The sequence below is a fragment of the Eubalaena glacialis genome, chromosome 15, assembly GCF_028564815.1.
Source record: "Eubalaena glacialis isolate mEubGla1 chromosome 15, mEubGla1.1.hap2.+ XY, whole genome shotgun sequence".
NCBI classification, from domain to species: domain Eukaryota; kingdom Metazoa; phylum Chordata; class Mammalia; order Artiodactyla; family Balaenidae; genus Eubalaena; species Eubalaena glacialis.
The window spans coordinates 75358753-75379175 of NC_083730.1; the positions used below are offsets into that span (position 1 = coordinate 75358753).

Below are 20423 nucleotides of genomic sequence, written 5' to 3' on the forward strand. Positions count from 1 at the left end.
CTCAAGAACACAAGTCGTCTTTCCGTCCCAGCATCCTTCCCCTGTCCCACTGTGCCTGCAGTTCACACTGTGATCCACCAGGAGGGTCATCTAGTCATTCCGCCATGTTTCTTCTCCTTTGAGACTATAATAGCGTCCATCATTTTAAGTTTTTTCTTTCCATATGTCAGAATCCATTGACTCACTTGTTAAGGCCGGGCTGTTCTAAAGCCCTTTTCTTGCACAGTGCACTTTTTTTCCTCCTCTGAGTATTTGTAAGTAATTGAACAGGACCAGGACCTTGTAAAACAAGATATTCAGTGGTTTTGTCGTACAATATATAGATACTACTACTAAAAGTCTATGAAGTCATAACTGATATGTTTAGATGTGATCACCAAGTCCTATAATACAAATAGCTAACATTCATGGGCCACACGTTGTTTTAAGACTTCTACACACATTACTGACTCCTCACCACATTCTCTTATCTCCATTTTATAAATGAGGCTGCTAAGGCCCAGAGAGGTTAGGTCACTTGCCCTTGGTCACACAGCCGGGAGGGGCAGGGCCTGGAATTAAACCTGGGCCATCTGACTCCAGAGCCCACACTTTTTATTCCGTACTCTTTATACTTGCTTCATATATTCAATACGTTTTTATATTCTAAGATCAATATATATTTCTTAAATTAATGGCCCATGGGAACCTTCCCAAACTCACCTTGTTCCATTTATTATCTGGATATATATTCAGAATAAATTGCTTAATTGAAGTATGAGTTATTGGTGACTTATCACCCAGTAAACATACCCATGTAAGCACAACCCCACCTGTGAAATAGAACAATAGTAGCAGCACCCCAGAAGCCCCTCTTTTTCTCCTTTCCAATCACTATCCCCATCCTCCTCTCCCATGTATATAGTTTCTCATTCTGCTTTTTTTTTTTTAAGTTGATTATAGCATGAAGATTCTCTCATGTCAGTAAAACTTCAGTAAATTGATTTTTCATAGCTGCGACATAGACTAAAGTATCACTTATTCAACCTTCCCCCAGTGAATGGGCCCATTTTCAGCCTTCAGTCTTCCTAGAAGTCCTGTGACGCATGATTCCAAGGGATTTGGGAGTGTTGGTAGGGTTGTTCTTTTGTTCCATGTTCACATTAAACGTGTCTGAGTAAGGTGATATGTCTGTGTCTAGCCCTGTGATTGCTGCACAATTTTCAGACAATCTGATCCGGCCGTTCCTCATCCACATCGTGTCTGTGCCCGCTCTCGTGACTCATCTCAGCACAGTGACCCCCGAGGTGAGTGGACTCTGAATTCCCCCAATTCCGTCTTTGCCTTTGTCCTTAAAATAGAAAGTAAAATGTTTTCTCTGTTAACTTCTACCTCGTCTCCTGATGATTTTCCTAAATCAGTAGCTACCGTAGACACACTCGTGTTAGAAGCCCAAAGAAAAGGGGTCTCGTCTTTGTTCATTTTCTTCTTGGTGATGGATAACATGTTTGGCAGCTAGGGGGTGATCTGCAGGGATAGAGTTCACACTCTGGTGGGAAGCTCCTTTTATCAGCTTCCGCTTTAACAGTCTGCAATTGTTTGCAGCGCCTCACTATTTTAGAATCTCATGACATGCTCCGTAAATTCATCACATTTTTAAGAGACGAAGATCGATGCCGTGATGTATGTGAAAGTTTAGAAGGATGCCATACACTTTGTCTCATGGGTAAGTATCTATGGCTGGAATTTTATTGTGTTCTGGGTGTTGGGAAAAGCCCAGGTGTTTTGCTTTCCACCATTCTGGAGGCCACAAGCTGTTTTTAGTAAAAGTTGGAAGTGCTTACAATAAAAGACAGGTAATGAGGTAAACAGTTTAAGTAGACACATGAAACTGAAAATCACATGGAAAAATACATCAGCCTGGCAAACTAGCTGAGTGACTGTAAATGAATGTTAAATTTCAGCCCTTAGCTTCCTGGCAGCCAAGGGAAAAATGAAAACGTGTTGAGTTACCTGGATAATTCTCATCTCAAGAGAGAAGAGAGCACAGTTGGGTGGGGCTTAGATCAGAGTAGGGTCTACAATGTCTATTTTACAGTGTTTTCATTTAGATGAGGAAAGGGTTTGGGGATAGAAAAGCATTTGAAACAGCAGAGGTACACAACTCTCATTGCCCAATTAGAGGAAATTTATTTTACATAGAAAAAGGTTCTTGGGGCTACATTTTAAGGGAGTCGATGGTAAGAGTCCTCACAGAAAACGTTAAATAAATTCAGTGAACACTGAATAACAGTGATTTTCCAGGACTTTCAGCTATTCTTCAGAAGGTCATTTCTTTTGTTGACCCTTGGTTTTAGAATCTTGGTGTAAGAAAATGTTATACTAACTTAAAAATCTGTGTGCCTGACATTTTACACGTTACTTCATATAGTCCTCACATCAAGAGTGGGGCTCATCACTCCAGTCTTACAGATGAGCAAACAGACTCAAGAAGTGGGTTGAGGGTCACCTAGCTCGCCTCTGGCAGAACCAGGATTTGAGGCCAGGTCTGCCTGTTTCTAAGCCCTGCACAGCACTGCAGCCCCAGCACTGATGGGTTCCTCTCTACGTGGAATTTCTTCCTGCATGTAGACATGGATGCATGAGCCCCAGGCAGAGAGCAGGGCTGGGAGGTGAGGAAGCGTGTCTCTCCGGGCCTACCGCACTCAGCCTTCTCTCTTCGTAGGCAACCTCCTGCACTTGGGCTCCCTCAGCCACAGGGTGTTAGAGGAGGAGACAGATGGGTTTGTGAGTTTGCTCACCCAAATGCTCTGCTACTGTCAGAAGTACGTGTCCCAGAAGAAATCCAACCTGACCCACTGGCACCCTGTCCTTGGCTGGTTCTCCCAATCCGTGGACTATGGGTGAGTCCTGGAGGCAGATCACTGTCTTCCTTGTCTCCTCCTGCCTCTCTTCCACCACTTCCCCCTTCTTTCATCGAGATTTGTGGGCCAGGCCTGCAAGCCAGCTATGAAGAGGACAGTGCAGTAGGCATCAGGAAGCTTTTGTCGACTGGGTGGTAAACAGGATGGAATTAGGATGAAGAACAGATAGAGGGTGTCTGGGAAGTGACTGTGACACGTGGGGCCTGGGGGGAGCAACAATGCTGCTGGCAGCACGGGAAGTCTGTGTGGAGCGAGAGAGCCAAGAAAGAGGTCGGTGCCTTCTGCATCCAGGCCTCAGCGGCAATTTGTGGATCCCACTTCTCTTTTAGCATCTTACTTGCCATGCTGAGTGGCAGTCCCCAGCTACCCTTCCGTGTGGCCATCCAGCAGGTGGAACTGACATGCCCGCTCTCCTGCTCTCTCCTAGCCTTAACGAGTCCATGCCCTTGGTCACCAGACAGCTGCAGTTCCTGTGGGGGGTGCCTCTGATCCGGATCTTCTTCAGTGACATCCTGAGCAAGAAGCTGCTGGAGAACCAGGAGCCGGTCCACGCGCCGCCAGCGTCCCCACAGAATGTGCTTCCCGTGAAGAGTGAGTGGCTCTCCTTCCCCAAAGTGCAGCGCCTGACTGACCCTGTGTACCTGCTCCCCTCTGTCACGTGACCTCTGACTTCTCCCTTCAAGATTTTGAGACAGCTTAAATCAAGTTCACGTTTAGCAAAACAGTGACCGGAAGTCCTTAGGGATAGTAAACAAGGACTAGGGAAATGTAACTATGTGAACAAAGTCAAGGTTGTGTGTAGAGAACATCCACAGATGATCCATGAGGGCTGCCGTGCTTATCTCTGAACTTCCATTTGGCTCTGAATTTCCAGTGGCCAAAAATGAAAAGGGATTTTTGGACCCTTTATTACTTCTCATTAGTAGGAAGAAGGAGGAAGATCTATTTCTTAGGGCAAGTAGAGCTTTTCTGAGTTCCTAATCATAAAATAAATCTCCCCTATGGAGCTCCTTATACAGGTGATAGTGGTCACTGACCAGGCTACCACCTCAGCGGCATCCCCGTTGCAGGGTCACTAATGGGTTCCTTGGAAAGGTTTCTTATTGCGCACTCTGATAAAAGTAAGGCAATGCTGTTAACACATAATTCAGTGGAGTTACTTGCCTATGGCAGATTGCCAGGTTCAGTGTGGCTTTCTTCTACCACCCAGTGTGTCACAAAGCTCCATCTTGTAGCTGTCAGTGAGCATGGGCTCAGTGTAACTTCAGCAAGATACAGATGCGAAGGTGTAAAACGAGAGTACAACCCCAAACTGATTATGAGTACTTGAGGTTGATGCTCCTACTTCCCTCTGAAAGCACAGAACATTGGGAATTAGCCAGGCCCCCCAACTTTGCCCCTCTTCCCCTAATTCAGTCCTTGGAAGTTTCACCTTTGTGCGTTCTGAAGTTAAGTGGTTACAGTAAAAGAATCCACAGTAAGAATCAAATATGTTTGGCTTGTTCTGACAGATCTTGTGCTGTTCTAAAGAGGTCTTTGTGTTCTGTCTAAAAACCTTTTGTTACTGCTTTTCTGATTTATCCGAAAGAGATTTGAATCAAAGCTGCAGCCTCACTGTCTGGCTCTGGCTGGAAACTAGGAGCTTTACTGAAGTGCTCTTCCCTTTATGGGGTGGAGTTTGGCAGATGGCTGAACTTCTGCTCACATGTTCCTCCTTCTCTCCATGCCAGCTCTCCTGAAGCGTGCATTTCAGAAGTCGGCGTCAGTTCGGAATATTCTCAGGCCTGTTGGGGGTAAACGTGTTGATTCTGCGGAGGTACAGAAGGTTTGCAACATCTGCGTCCTCTACCAGACCTCGCTGACGACTCTCACCCAGATCCGGCTGCAGATACTCACAGGTCTGGAGTCCTGAGGCGGTCTCTGCCATCTCTCACGTTTGCCAGACAAGTTTTCTTAGAAGCTGATTCTCTTCTGGCTTCCTTGGCTCAGAAAATAGATTCTGAAGAAGGGTATCTTTGAGATATTCTTAGAACGTGATTCTCTTCAGTTAAATAGGTTAAGCTCATTGCAGTCCTAGCACTTCTAGTTTGTTCCTGTGACCTGGCTTTTATTTTCATTATGAAGTACAACTTGCTTTTTTAAAAGTTAATATTTTTTTATGAATAGAAAACTATAAAAGACAAGGAAGCAGAAAAAAGAAAACTTAAACCATTCTTAATCCTACAATCCATAGATAACCACCTGATCCTGAGTGTGTTACATAAATATATATTTAGATTGAAATACATAGTTTTATTTTTCCCTCTCCATTAATCACATTATAAGCATTTTATCATGTCAGAATTCTTTAAAAACCTCATTTTTATTGGCTGCATAAGATCTCATTGCATGGATATGCCCGACGTTTTCCTTTTTAGCTGAGCAAGGAAGAAAGTCCCCGCTGTGAGCAGAGATTCCCCACTGTGAGCAGCACAGGAGTTGTTAGTATGATGGGTGTTACGAGGACAAAATGTCTATAAACCTTGAAGCTGTTGACTGCATAAAGGGTTAAGAACTTCTCTGTTACGTTTTACATTTCTTAAATCAAATTGCTGCTACTTCTGTCTTTCACACTTACTTACTCATTTTCAGATATTTATAGAGCACCTATGTGTGCCAGGCATTGAGGATGCAGAGGGGAATAAGACAGCCAAGGTCTGTGTTCCCAAGAGGATTGCATTGTAGTAGTGAGGAGACCAATGATAAGTAAGAGGAAAGTATATTTAATATAATGAAGGACACTGTGACAATGAAAATAATGAGAGACATTGTTGACTTGGACTAGGGCAGGGTTTCTCAGCCTTAGCACTGTTGACATTTGGGGCCAGATAATTCTTTGTTGTGGAGGGCATCCTATCCATTGTAGGATGCTTAGCAGCCCCTGACCCCTACCCATAAATTCCAGTAGCACCTCTCTCCCACTTTTGACAACCGTACATGTCTCCAAACATTGTCAAATGCCCCCTGGGGTGGGGCGGTGTGCAAAATCATCCCTGGTTGAGAACCACTGGGCTGATGGAGATGGAAGCAGGAGGATTTACAATCCACTCCAGGAGTGGAGTTTACAGGTCTTACTGGTAGATTGGATTTGGGGGAGTGAGGACTATAAGTTTCAAAGATGTTGCCAGATTTCTGGCCCAAGCAACTGTGTGGATGGTGGGGCCATTTGCTGAGCTAGGGGATGACCAGCTTGGATGGGGGGGCAGGAGGTGGAGGGGGGATTGTGGGCCATCGAGAGTTCTGTTTGGCTGTGATGTAAGGTACCTGCTGGACCTGCAGCAGAGATGCCAAGCCAGCATACTGTGTACTGTGTGGAGGCTTGAGCAAAGGGGTGGGGTGAAAGGCCTGGGCCTGAGGGCCCTTTCCCTAAGGAGAGTACAGAAGGAGAAGGGGCCCAGATGAGCTGGCACCCCAGCACAGTGGGGGGTCTGGGAAGCATACTGAGTGAGATGATTTTGAGGTTATAGCCTGTGTCCACCTTTTTAAGATAACCACATTAAGCATCCCCCATTGTCCCAATGAGAGAATCGAAAAAGAAGTTTTTTGGCCAATTTGAAAGTATATGATTTTAGGGAATTCCCTGGCGGTACAGTGGTTAGGACTCAGCTCTTTCACTGCCAGGGCCCGGGTTCAATCCCTGGTCGGGGAACTATGATCCCACAAGCTGCGCTGCGTGGCCAAAAAAAAAAAAAAGAGGGAAAAAAATATACATGATTTTAAAAATGAAGATAAGCTAGTCTAAAGTATATGTATAATATTCGTTCTATTAGCTTGGCTATACACAAAACTATACACAAACTAGATTATAGAAAATAACATACTTGTTTTAAAAATACTGCTGTTTTTCTGCTCTCACAATTTACAAAATGTCTTTGTTCATGCTCCTCACATACGTGTGTTGGTCCTGGAGCCACGTGCTGCTCCTCTGACCCGGCTCTCCAGAGCACGGCATCTTCATTTCTATCTAAGTTGCTTGGGATGCAGCCCTCGTTGAATTGGTATATCATGCTGTAAATGAGTATATTTGTCCTGTAGAAGTATACCTGTGATCTCTGCATTGTAACTTCTTACTCCATTTTTTTTTCATTGAGGTATAGTTGACATGTAATATTATCTTAGTTTCAGGTGTACGACATGATTTGATATTTGTACACATTGCAAAATGATCAACACAGTAAGGCTAGTTAACCTCCACCACCATACATTGTTAAATTTTTTTCTTTTTTTTCTTGTGTTAAAGACTTTTAAGATCTACCCTCTTAGCAACTTTCAGAAATGCAGTATATATTATTAACTATAGTCACCATGCTGTACTTTACATCCCCATGATTTATCTATTTTATAACTTGAAGTTTGTCCTCTTTGATCCCCTTCACCCATTTTGCTTACCTTTCCCCTACCGCCAACCCCCTGCCCCAGCAACCATAGGTACACCAACCTGTTCTCTGTATCTATGAGCTTGGGTTTTTTTCTTTGTTTTTTAGTTTTTACATATAAGTGAGATTATATGGTATTTGTCTTTCTTTGACTTATTTCAGTTAGTATAATGACCTCAAGGTCCATCCACGTCGTCACAAATGACAAGATACCATTCTCTTTTATGGCTGAATAGTATTCCTGTGTGTGTGGGTGTGTGCGTGCATGCGCACACATGCACACCACATCTTTTTATCCATTTGTCCATTGGTGGACACTTGGGTTGTTTCCTTTATCTTGGCTATTGTAAATAATGCTGCTGTGAACAAGGGAGTACATACATCTTTTCAAATTAGTGTTTTTGTTTTCCTCAGATGAATACCCAGAAATGCAATTGTGGAATCATATGGTAGGTCTATTTTCAGTTTTTTTTGAGGACTCTCCATACTGTTTTCCATAGTGGCTGCACCAGTTTACATTTCCAGCAACAGTGCACAAGGGTTCCCTTTTCTCCACATCCTCACCAACACTAGTTATTTCTTGTCTTTTTGGTAATAGCCATTCTAACAGGTGTGAGGTGATGTATCATTGTGGTTTTGATTTCCCAGATGGTTAGTGATGTTGAGCACCTTTACATGTGCCTGTTGGTTATTTGTATGTCTTCTCTGGAAAAATGTATTCAGATCCTCTGACCGTTTTTTAATCAGATTACTTGTTTTTTTGTTGAGTTGCGTGAGTTCTTTATATATTTTGGATATTAACCCCTTATTGGGTATATGATTTGCAAATATTTTCTTCCATTCCATAGGTTGCCTTTTCATTTTGTTGATGGTTTCTTTTGCTGTGCAGAAGCTTTTTAGTTTATTGTAGTCCCACTTGCTTATTTTTATTTTTGTTGACTTTGCTTTTGGAGTCAGATCCAAAAAAATTATTTCCAAGACCCTTGTCAAAGAGCTTACTGGTCTGTGATTTCTTTTAGGAGTTTCATGGTTTCAGATCTTACATTCAATTCTTTAATCCATTTTGAGTTTATTTTTATGTATGGTATAAGGTAGTAGTCTAGTTTCATTCTTTTGCCTGTGGCTGTCCCATTTTCCCAATACCATTTATTGAAGAGACTGTTCTTTCCCCATTGTAAATTCTTGCCTCCTTTGTTGTAAATTAATTGACCATATATGTGTGGGTTCATTTCTGGGCTCTCTATTCTGTTCCATTGATGTGTGCGTCTGTTTTTATGCCAGTACCATACTGTTTTGATTACTGTATCTTTGTAATATAGTTTGAAATCAGGGTGCGTGATGCCTCCAGCTTTGTTCTTCTGTCTCCAGATTGCTTTCCATTCAGGGTCTTTTTTGGTTCCATACAAATTTTGATTCTATTTCTCTGAAAAATGCCATTGGAATTTTGATAGGGATTGCATTGAATCTATAGATTGCTTTGAGTAGTATGGACATTTTAACAATATTAATTCTTCCAGTCCATGAGCATGAAATATCTTTCCATTTATTTGTGTCTTCTTTGATTTCTTTTATCAGTGTCTAATTTTTTTTTATTTTATTTTATTTTTTATTTATTTATTTTTCATTGCATTGGGTCTTCGTTGCTGCGCGCGGGCTTTCTCTAGTTGAGGCAAGTGGGAGCTACTCTTTATTGTGGTGCGCGGCTTTCTCATTGTGGTGGCTTCTCTAGGCACACGGGCTTCAGTAATTGTGGCACGTGGGCTCAGTAGTTGTGGCTTGTGGGCCCTAGAGCGCAGGCTCAGGAGTTGTGGCACATGGGCTTAGTTGCTCCGCGGCATGTGGGATCTTCCTGGAGCAGGGCTCGAGCCTGTGTCCCCTGCGTTGGCAGGCGGATTCTTAACCACTGCGCCACCAGGGAAGTCCCTTATCAGTGTCGTATAGTTTTCAGTGTACAGGTCTTTCAGAACTCCTTGGTTAAATTTATTCTAGATATTTTATTCTTTTTGTTGCAGTTGTAAATGGGATTGCTTTTGTTATTTCTATCTCTGATAGTTCATTTCTGATAGCAGCGGATTTTTGTATATTGATTTTGTATCCTGCAATTCTACTGAATTAATTTATTCTAACAGGTTTTTTTAATGAAATCTTTAGGGTTTTCTATATATAATATCACATCATCTCAAATAGTGAATATTACTTCTTCCTTTCCAACTGGGATGCCTTTTATTTATTTATTTTTTCTTGCCTAGTTCTGGCTAGGACCTCCAGTACCATGTTGAGTAAAAGTGGTGAGAGTGGACCTCCTTGTTTTGTTCCTGACCTTAAAGGAAAAGCTTTCAGCTTTTCACAATGATGTTAGCTGTGGGCTTTTCATATATGGCCTTTGTTATGTTGAAGTACATCCCCTCTGTACCCACTTTGTTGAGAGTTTTTTTATCATAAATGGATGTTGAATTTTGTCAGGTGTTTTTTCTGCATATATTGAGATGATCATATGATTTTTTTTTTTTAAGTATTTATTTATTTATTTTATTAATGGCTGTGTTGGGTCTTCGTTTCTGTGCGAGGGCTTTCTCTAGTTGTGGCAAGTGGGGACCACTCTTCATCGCGGTGCGCGGGCCTCTCATTATCGCGGCCTCTCTTGTTGTGGAGCACAGGCTCCAGACGCGCAGGCTCAGCAATTGTGGCCCACGGGCCTAGTTGCTCCGCGGCATGTGGGATCCTCCCAGACCAGGGCTCGAACCCGTGTCCCCTGCATTGGCAGGCAGATTCTCAACCACTGCGCCACCAGGGAAGCCCCCGATCATGTGATTTTTATCTTTCATTTTGTTAATATGATGTATCACATTGATTGATTTGCAGATACTGAACCATCCTTGCATCCCTGGAATAAATCCCATTTGATCATGGTGTATTATCTTTTTAATATCTTGTCGAATTCAGTTTGCTAATATTTTGTTGAGGATTTTTGCATCTATGTTCATCAGGGCCTGTAATTTTCTTTTTTTGTTGTGTTTGGTTTTGATATCAGGGTAATTCTGGCTTTGTAAAATGGGTTTGGAGGCATTCCCTCCTCTTCAGTTTTTTGGAAGAGTTTGAGAAGGATGGGTATTAATTCTTCTTTGAATGTTTGGTAGAATTTATCATTGAAGTCATCTGGTCCTGGACTTATATTTGTTGAGAGGTTTTTGATTCAGTTTCCTTACTAGTAATAGGTCTGTTCAGAATTTGTTTCTTCATGATTCAGTCTTAGAAGATTGTATGTTTCTAGGAATTTATCCATTTCTTCTAGGTTGTCCAGTTTGTTGGCATATAATTGTTCATAGTAGTCTCTTAGGATATTTTGTATTTTTTCAATCAGTTGTCTCTTCTTTCATTTCCGATTTTATTTGAGCCTCTTTTTTTTTTTTTTTTGGTGAGTCTAGCTAAAGATTTGTCAACTTTATTTCAAAGAACCAGCTCTTAATTTCATTGATCTTTTTGCCTTTTCAGTCTCTATTTCATTTATTTCTCCTCTGATCTTTGTTATTTACTTCTTTCTACTAACTTTGGGCTTCATTTATTTTTTCTAGTTCCTTAAGGTAAAAAATTAGATTGTTTGAGATTTTTGTTGTTTCTTGATGTAGGCATGAATCACTATGAACTTCCCTCTTAGAACCACTTTGCTGCATGCCATAAATGTTGAAATGTTTTATTTCCATTTTCACTTGTCTGAAGGTATTTTTTTAATTTCTCTTTTGATTTCTTACTTGACCTATTGGCTATTTAGTCACCCTGTTGTTGTTGTTTTTTTAAACATCTTTATTGGGGTATAATTGCTTTACATTGTTGTGTTAGTTGCTGCTGTATAACATAGTGAATCAGCTATACATATACATATATCCCCATATCCCCTCCCTCCTGCATCTCCCTCCCACCCTCTCTATCCCACCCCTCTAGGTGGTCACAAAGCACTGAGCTGATCTCCCTGTGCTACGCAGCTGCTTCCCACTACCTATCTGTTTTACATTTGGTAGTGTATATATGTCAATGCCACTCTCTCACTTTGTCTCAGCTTACCCTTCCCCCTCCCCGTGTCCTCAGGTCCATTCTCTACACCTGCATCTTTATTCCTGTCCTGCCCCTGGGTTCTTCAGAACCATTTTTTTTTCTTTAGATATCATATATATGTGTTAGCATACGGTATTTGTTTTTCTTTTTCTGACTTACTTCACTCCGTATGACAGACTCTAGGTCCATCCCCCTCACTACAAATAACTCAATTTCGTTTCTTTTTATGGCTGAGTAATATTGCATTGTATATATGTGCCACATATATAAAGAAGAATTTATATCTTCTTTATCCATGTGTCGATGGACATTTAGGTTGCTTCCATGTCCTGGCTATTGTAAATAGTGCTGCAGTGAACGTTGTGGTACATGACACTTTTAAATTATGGTTTTCTCAGGGTACATGCCCAGTAGTGGGATTGCTGGGTCATATGGTAGTCCTATTTTTAGTTTCTTAAGGAATTTCCATACTGTTCTCCATAGTGGGTGTATCAATTTACATTCCCACCAACAGTGCAAGAGGATTCCCTTTTCTCCACGCCCTCGCCAGCATTTATTGTTTGTAGATTTTTTGATGATGGCCATTCTGACCGGTGTGAGGTGATACCTCATTGTAGTTTTGATTTGCATTTCTCTAATGATTAGTGATGTTGAGCATCCTTTCATGTGTTTGTTGGCAATCTGTATATCTTCTTTGGAAAAATGTCTATTTTGGTCTTTTGCCCATTTTTGGATTGGGTTGTTTGTTTTTTTGATATTGAGCTGCGTGAGCTGCTTGTGTATTTTGGAGATTAATCCTTTGTCAGTTGCTTCATTTGCAAATATTTTCTCCCATTCTGAGGGTTGTCTTTTCATCTTGTGTATGGTTTCCTTTGCTGTTCAAAAGCTTTTAAGTTTCATTAGGTCCCATTTGTTTATTTTTGTTTTTATTTCCATTTCTTTGGGAGGTGGGTCAAAAAGGATCTTGCTGTGATTTATGTCATAGAGTGTTCTGCCTATGTTTTCCTCTAAGAGTTTGATAGTGTCTGGCCTTACATTTAGGTCTTTAATCCATTTTGAGTTTGTTTTTGTGTATGGTGTTAGGGAGTGTTCTAATTTCATTCTTTTACATGCAGCTGTCCAGTTTTCCCAGCACCACTTTTTTATCCTTCAATTTGTTAATATGGTGTATCACATTGATTGATTTGAGTATACTGAAGAATCCTTGCATTCCTGGGATAAACCCCACTTGATCATGGTGTATGATCCTTTTAATGTGCTGTTGGATTCTGTTTGCTAGTATATTGTTGAGGATTTTTGCATCTTTGTTCATCAGTGATTGGCCTGTAGTTTTCTTTTTTTGTGACATCTTTGTCTGGTTTTGGTATCAGGGTGATAGTGGCCTCGTAGAATGAGTTTGGGAGTGTTCCTCCCTCTGCTATATTTTGGAAGAGTTTGAGAAGGATAGATGTTAGCTGTTCTCTAAATGTTTGATAGAATTCGCCTGTGAATCCATCTGGTCCTGGGTTTTTGTTTGTTGGAATATTTTTAATCACAGTTTCAATTTCAGTGCTTGTGATTGGTCTGTTTATGTTTTCTATTTCTTCCTGGTTCAGTCTCAGAAGGTTGTGCTTTTCTAAGAATTTGTCCATTTCTTCCAGGTTGTCCATTTTATGGGCATACAGTTGCTTGTAGTAATCTCTTATGATCCTTTGTATATCTGCAGTGTCAGTTGTTATTTCTCCTTTTTCATTTCTAATTCTGTTGATTTGAGTCTTCTCCCTTTTTTTCTTGATGAGTCTGGCTAATGGTTATTCAATTTTGTTTATCTTCTCAAAGAACCAGCTTTTAGTTTTATTGGTCTTTGCTGTCATTTCTTTCATTTCTTTTTCACTTATTTCTGATCTGATCTTTATGATTTCTTTCCTTGTGCTAACTTTGGGGGGTTTTTGTTCTTCTTTCTCTATTGCTTTAGGTGTAAGGTTAGGTTGTTTATTTGAGATTTTTCTTGTTTCTTGAGGTAGGATTGTATTGCTATTAACTTCCCTCTTAGAACTGCTTTTGCTCCATCCCATAGGTTTTGAGCCATCGTGTTTTCACTGTCATTTGTTTCTGGTATTTTTTAATTTCCTTTTTGATTTCTTCAGTGATCTCTTGGTTACATAGTAGCATATTGTTTAGCCTCTATGTGTTTGTATTTTTTACAGTTTTTTTCCTGTAATTGATATCTAGTCTCATAGCGTTGTGGTTGGAAAAGATACTTGATACAATTTCAATTTTCTTAAATTTACCAAGGCTTGATTTGTGACCCAAGGTACGATCTGTCCTGGAGAATGTTCCATGAGCGCTTGAGGAGAAAGTGTATTCTGTTCTTTTTGGATGGAATGTCCTATAAATATCAATTAAGTCCATCTTGTTTAATGTATCATTTAAAGCTTGTGTTTCCTTATGTATTTTCATTTTGGATGATCTGTCCATTGGTGAAAGTGGGGTGTTAAAGTCCCCTACTATTATTGTGTTACTGTCAGTTTCCCCTTTTATGGCTGTTAGCATTTGTCTTATGTATTGAGGTGCTCCTATGTTGGGTGCGTAAATATTTACAATTGTTATATCTTCTTCTTGGATTGATCCCTTGATCATTATGTAGTGTCCTTCTTTGTCTCTTGTAATAGTCTTTATTTTAAAGTCTGTTTCGTCTGATATGAGAATTGCTACTCCAGCTTTCTTTTGATTTCCATTTGCATGGAATATCTTTTTCCATCCCCTCACTTTCAGTCTGTATGTGTCCCTAGGTCTGAAGTGGGTCTCTTTTAGACAGCATATATACGGGTCTTGTTTTTGTATCCATTCAGCTAGTCTATGTCTTTTGGTTGGAGCATTTAATCCATTTACATTTAAGGTAATTATCGATATGTATGTTCCTATTCCCATTTTCTTAATTGTTTTGGGTTTGTTATTGTAGGTCTTTTCCTTCCCTGTGTTTCCTGCCTAGAGAAGTTCCTTTAGCATTTGTTGTAAAGCTGGTTTGGTGGTGCTGAATTCTCTTAGCTCTTGCTTGTCTGTAAAGGTTTTAGTTTCTCCATCGAATCTGAATGAGATCCTTGCTGGGTAGAGTAATCTTGGTTGTAGGTTTTTCCCTTTCATCACTTTAAATATGTCCTGCCACTCCCTTCTGGCTTGCAGAGTTTCTGCTGAAAGGTCAGCTGTTAACCTTATGGAGATTCCCTGTATGTTATTTGTTGCTTTTCCCTTGCTGCTTTTAATATTTTTTTCTTTGTATTTAATTTTTGATAGTTTGATTAATATGTGTCTTGGCATGTTTCACCTTGGATTTATCCTGTATGGGACTCTCTGTGCTTCCTGGACTTGGGTGGCTATTTCCTTTCCCATGTTAGGGAAGTTTTCAACTCTAACCTCTTCAAATATTTTCTCAGTCCCTTTCTTTTTCTCTTCTTCTGGGACCCCTATAATTCGAATGTTGGTGCATTTAATGTTGTCCCAGAGTCTCTGAGACTGTCTTCAATTCTTTTCATTCTTTTTTCTTTATTCTGCTCTGTGGTAGTTATTTCCACTATTTTATCTTCCAGGTCACTTATCTGTTCTTCTGCCTCAGTTATTCTGCTATTGATTCCTTCTAGAGACTTTTTAATTTCATTTATTGTGTTGTTCATCATTGTTTGTTTGCTCTTTAGTTCTTCTGGGTCCTTGTTAAATGTTTCTTGTATTTTCTCCATTCTATTTCCAAGATTTTGGATATCTTTACCATCATTACTCTGAATTCTTTTTCAGGTAGACTGCCTATTTCCTCTTCATTTGTTTGGTCTGGTTGGTTTTTACCTTGCTCCTTCATCTGCTGCATATTTCTCTGTCTTCTCATTTTGCTTAACTTACTGTGTTTGGAGTCTCCTTTTCACAGGCTGCAAGTTCGTAGTTCCCGTTGTTTTTGGTGTCTGCACCCAGTGGGTGAGGTTGGTTCAGTGGGTTGTGTAGGCTTCCTGGTGGAAGGGACTGGTGCCTGTGTTCTGGTGGATGAGGCTGGATCTTGTCTTTCTGGTGGGCAGGACAGCATCCGGTGGTATGTTTTGGGGTGTTTGTGAACTTAGTATGATTTTAGGCAGCCTCTCTGCTAATGGGTGGGGTTGTGTTCCCGTCTTGCTAGTTGTTTGGCATGGGGTGTCCAGCCCTGGAGCTTGCTGGCCATTGAGTGGAGCTGGGTCTTAACATTGCAACGGAGTTCTTTGGGAGAGCTCTCGCCAATTGATATCATGTGGGGCCAGGAGGTCTCTGGTGGTCCAATGTCCTGAACTTGGCTCTCCCACCTCAGAGGCTCAGGCCTGACCTCCAGCCAGAGCACCAAGACCCTGTCAGCCGCATGGCCACGTACGTGGGGAGTTTCTTGCCTTTTGGGAAGTCTGAGGTGTTCTGCCAGCATTCAGTAGGTGTTCTGTAGGAGTTGTTCCACATGTAGATGTATTTTTGATGTATTTGTGGAGAGGAAGGTGATCTCCACATCTTACGCCTCCGCCATCTTGAAGGTCCTCTCAGTCACCCTGTTTTTTGTTTTTGTTTTTTTTAACTTATTTTTAAATTGTGAGGTTTCTGCATTTTATAACCACATCCCCTTACCCTTGAAAAAGTGAGGTCAAACCTTTAGGAATAATAATGAGATGGGTGTTAAATTTCTTTGCCTCCATTACAATCCCTTCAGTTCACCCTCTAAACATCCATAAGTAGCATTGATTGAGTCTGCCCCCAGGCTAATAAATCTTCCCCAAACAGTTCTTTGTTCAAAATTAAGACATTCAAAGTGCTCTGTAAAGTGAGAGGCATTATAAGGACTCAAATATAAGGTGACTCCTCCTTTTCTGAGGAATCATTTGAGGAACACATCTTACTGTACATTCAGTGACACGTGGAACTTTAGAGCCACACTTTCTAGGTCAATAGCCATATTAAAAGCCTTCATAGATAACAGTGATGCAGCTTGTGTGCCTGAGGCCTAGCCATCAGAAGCCCTCTGCTTCTCCCCGGGTCAAATTTTTGTGTAACACTTCAGAGTATCTCATATTGTCATTCGCTGCTTTCCCATTTTTAACAGAGATAGAATAATAGCAGTAGATGAGAGGAGAGCTTTGCTAAATGTGGATAAGCCTGCAAGATAGTTTAAAGCAGGGGTTGGCAAACTATGGCCCATGGGCCAAGTCCAGCTCACCACTTGCTTTTGTAATTAAAGTTTTGTTGGGAACACAGCCACATCCATTTATTTACCTATTGTCTACGGCTGCTTTCATGCTGTGATAGTAGCACATTGAGTAGCTGTGACAGAGACTGGTCCAGACTAAAAACCTAAAAATACTGACTCTCTGGCCCTTTCCAGAAGAAAATTGCTTATCCCTGATTTAAAACATAAACACTGAGTCAGCAGATCTGGGTTCTGTTCTTGACTCTGACACTGGTTGTGTGATTTGGGGCCAGTTACTCAACCTCTCTGTGCATCAGTGTCCTCCCTTAAAATGGTGATAACATCGGGTTTCCCAAGGTGAAGAGGAAATAGTGCCTGTAAAGTATTTAGAATGGTATCTGACACATAGTAAGCACCCACTAAATATTAGCTGCTATTATCATTGTTGTTCTCATGGGGATGTTTTTCTTCGTAATTGCACCTTCTTTCTCTCAACATGCGTTAAATGGTCACTAATAGGTTTAAGTGTTTTGTTTTCCCGAAGGAGAGGAGACATAAGGGACCAGGTGAAGCCCCACCTGAAGCTTGGGTTTCTCTATCCTTTTCCAGGTCTCACTTACCTTGATGACCTGCTGCCCAAACTTTGGGCGTTTATCTGTGAACTGGGGCCCCACGGAGGGTTAAAGCTCTTCTTGGAATGCCTCAACAATGACACTGAAGAGTCTAAGCAGCTCTTGGCCATGCTGATGCTGTTCTGTGACTGTTCCCGGCACCTCATCACGTAGGTTGACTGCTGTGGGGCTGAATTCCTTTCCTAGAATGTGGAGAGACCAAAGTACAGTGTCAGCAAGGAAGCAATTGTTAATGTGATTACTGCAAGCATTTGGACCTGTCATTAGAAGAATTTGACAAGACATTTACAAAGTGGGTGGCACTTAGTAGGGATTCAGCAGTTGTTAGTTCCCATCCTTTCAGGAGAGCTGGGTCATTACCACTTGATGTGGGCTTTGGGGTCTTCTAGAGCTGGGTTCAAATCACACCTCAGCTATTTACTCACTGTGCTAGGTAGTTAACTGGAAAATTCCAGAGCCAGTGTGCAGAACCTGGCTCAGCCACTCACTGAGACACCCTGGGCCAGAGGGGAAGGGGCTCCACCTCTCTGGGCCTCAGTTTCCTCATCTATAGATAGGAATTCATAGCACCTACCTCTTAGCCGTGTGGGAAGGTACAGAAGAGATGAGTGTTAGGCATAGTCCCAGGCACCGGAAGCAGTCAGTATGTGTTGGCTGTTATTCTTACAACTGTTATCAAGCTGACCCTGGGCAAGTTGCTTAACCTCTCTGAGCCTCAGTTTCCTCAACACTAGAATGGAGACAATATTACCAATCTGATAGGGAGTAAATGAGAAAAGGAGTGTCAAGTACCTAGTACAGTACCTGGCACAGTGAGAAATTAACAAATGTTAGTCCCATTCAGTTCCTTTTCTTTAAGCTTATGTGTCTACTTGAGTATTTGGTATTCTTTTAATTCCACTTTTTCCCAAAAGGTTGGTGAAGAATTGTAAGATAGAATGGACCTCAGGAAGTTATATTCGGTCTGGGAGAGATCGGCAGGAGGGGATTAGGGATATGTAGGTGGTGGATTGGGTATGAGTCATGGAGGGAGGGCTCAGTGAGTAGTTAGAGGGGAGAGCAGGGGTCTGTAGCTGCTGGTGACACACCCTTAATTGCCAGGTCAAGGGTGACCCAAGAGTGAGTCAGGCTCTAAAGTGAATAGAGCAGTTATAGGAGATTTTCAGATAGAGCTGCATCTTATGGTTCATTTATTCATATATTCTTTCAGACATTTATTCATTCACCTTCAAATACTTATCAAGCACCTACTCAGTGCCTCTAGTGTCTGTTGCAGATGCAGAATAAGATTCCACAACTTCCCTCAGTAGACACAGACTCTCAGTCAAGATTCCTTGATAATTCAGACATGAATTCATAAGCAGTGTCACAGTCAGATCCTTATGAATAAGAAAAGGGTAGAGCAGAACGTGTTGTTTCTTTCCTTTCTCAATTGTATTTTTTAACTTTTTACTACAGACAATTTCAAATAAATAGAAAGTGGAAAGAATAGTATAATGAACCTTCACGTACCTGTCAACCAATTTCATTAGTTAGTTATCAACTCATGGCCACTCTTGCTTCATCTATACCTCCACCCACCCTTCCATCATATCATTTTACCTGTAAATTTTATCTAAAAGATAGAGCTTCTTTCTTAACATTATTTTGTCTAGTATGAGGAATAGATCTTTTTTTTCCCCTTCTTCTTAGTGGGAAATTGTGAATAATTTTCTTTCTGACTTAGGATCCTTGATGACATTGAAGTTTATGAAGAACAGATTTCATTCAAACTGGAAGAACTGATCACCATCTCCTCTTTTCTGAATTCCTTTGTGTTTAAGATGATCTGGGATGGAATCGTAGGTAAGGTAAAGATGTCAGCCGTTGTTTAATTGCTGCTACACATGGGGAGTCTAGAGCCTATAACATCAACTGATTCTTAGCCTTGTCCATCAAAGTTAATTGAAAATGCACATTTATTCACACAGAAGTTTTATTTCTCCACTGTTTATGACCTCTTAAGATAGTAGTGTGGTTATGGAAGTCTTACTCTCCCAGGCATCCTTCAGGATTTACATGTGTGTGTGAAGGATTATTCATGACTAATTTTGTCCTGAAACTCCTTTTGATTCTTTGAGTTGATTTTCATGAAGATAAAACACGTGCCTGGTCCCACTTCAAGTTAGAGTCTACCTCCTGAAGTGTTTCCAGTCGTTCAGCACCAAACTCCTTAGATTAAAAGGTCCTTTGGATGACATACAAGTGGGAGGCAGCCTGAGTGATTGTGTCTGAGACATTCCCGGGTCCCACAGGCCCTTAGAATGTACCCAGGGAGGCTTTTAATTCTGTTGATGCCATGTAACGTTCAGCATGAGGGAGACGAAGAACTGCTGGGCCTCGGGGCTGACGAGAGGAGACGCGGGCTATCCTCCTGTCCCCTCCAGTTCTGAGCAGCTCCGAGACTGTGGCTCTCCTGGTTGTTTGCCCCACAGAGAATGCCAAGGGCGAGACCTTGGAGCTGTTCCAGTCCGTCCACGGGTGGCTGATGGTGCTGTATGAGCGGGACTGCCGGCGGCGCTTCGCCCCCGAGGACCACTGGCTGCGAAAGTGAGCACGGGGTGGGAAGGGGGTTTACGGAGGCTGGCGTCCCTCTATCATGCTGCCGGCACCAGCGTGGCCTGATGCTCAGCACTCATGTTTTAGGGCAGAGAGGACTTGGTCCGACTTCTTCATCTGTCCTTTCATCTGCATATGTCCCTATAAAGCACCTGTCAGGGCAGGTCACCTCGCAGTTGCTTCTGTTAGGACACAATACGCTGAAGATGATTAGAGCTCATTATTGGCAGCAGAGCCAGCTCACATTTAGCAGATGTTTCATACGCAAACTGGAAAGAAAAGTTCTTTCAGCTGAACTAAGCAACAGGTTATGATCATTAAATGGCAGTTTTTATCAGCAGAATTAGCGGGATAAAAACCACAGCTAGGTTTGTTGGGGGGTAGGGTAGGGAAATCCTCTTGCAACAACTAAACATAAGATCATGTCTGCCTTTTGTTAATCAATGACAAATCAACTCTTATGTAACTATTGAAGTTGTGGCACTAGAATAGCGATTAGCAGACTTTTTCTGTAAAGGGCCAGACAGTAGATATTTTAGGCTTTGCACACCAGACAGTGTCTGTTGCACCTACTCAACTCTGCCATTGTAGTGCGAAAGCAGCTAGAGACGTACCTAATGAATGGGTATGACTGTTCCATTAAAACTTTATTTACAGAAATGGG

General features: G+C 41.5%; 1 protein-coding gene across 4 annotated transcripts in view; it reads left to right on the forward strand.

The window, feature by feature from the left end:
* UBE3B (ubiquitin protein ligase E3B) overlaps positions 1-20423 on the forward strand; it is a 54259-nt gene that overhangs the window by 13594 nt on the left and 20242 nt on the right. For all 4 annotated transcript variants that reach the window (XM_061169084.1, XM_061169086.1, XM_061169083.1 and 1 more), the window contains 8 exons: positions 1181-1286; positions 1585-1705; positions 2705-2882; positions 3331-3494; positions 4634-4801; positions 17139-17310; positions 18888-19006; positions 19636-19750. In XM_061169084.1, the coding sequence (XP_061025067.1) occupies positions 1181-1286; positions 1585-1705; positions 2705-2882; positions 3331-3494; positions 4634-4801; positions 17139-17310; positions 18888-19006; positions 19636-19750 (1143 nt within the window). The remainder of the gene's footprint in view (positions 1-1180; positions 1287-1584; positions 1706-2704; positions 2883-3330; positions 3495-4633; positions 4802-17138; positions 17311-18887; positions 19007-19635; positions 19751-20423) is intronic.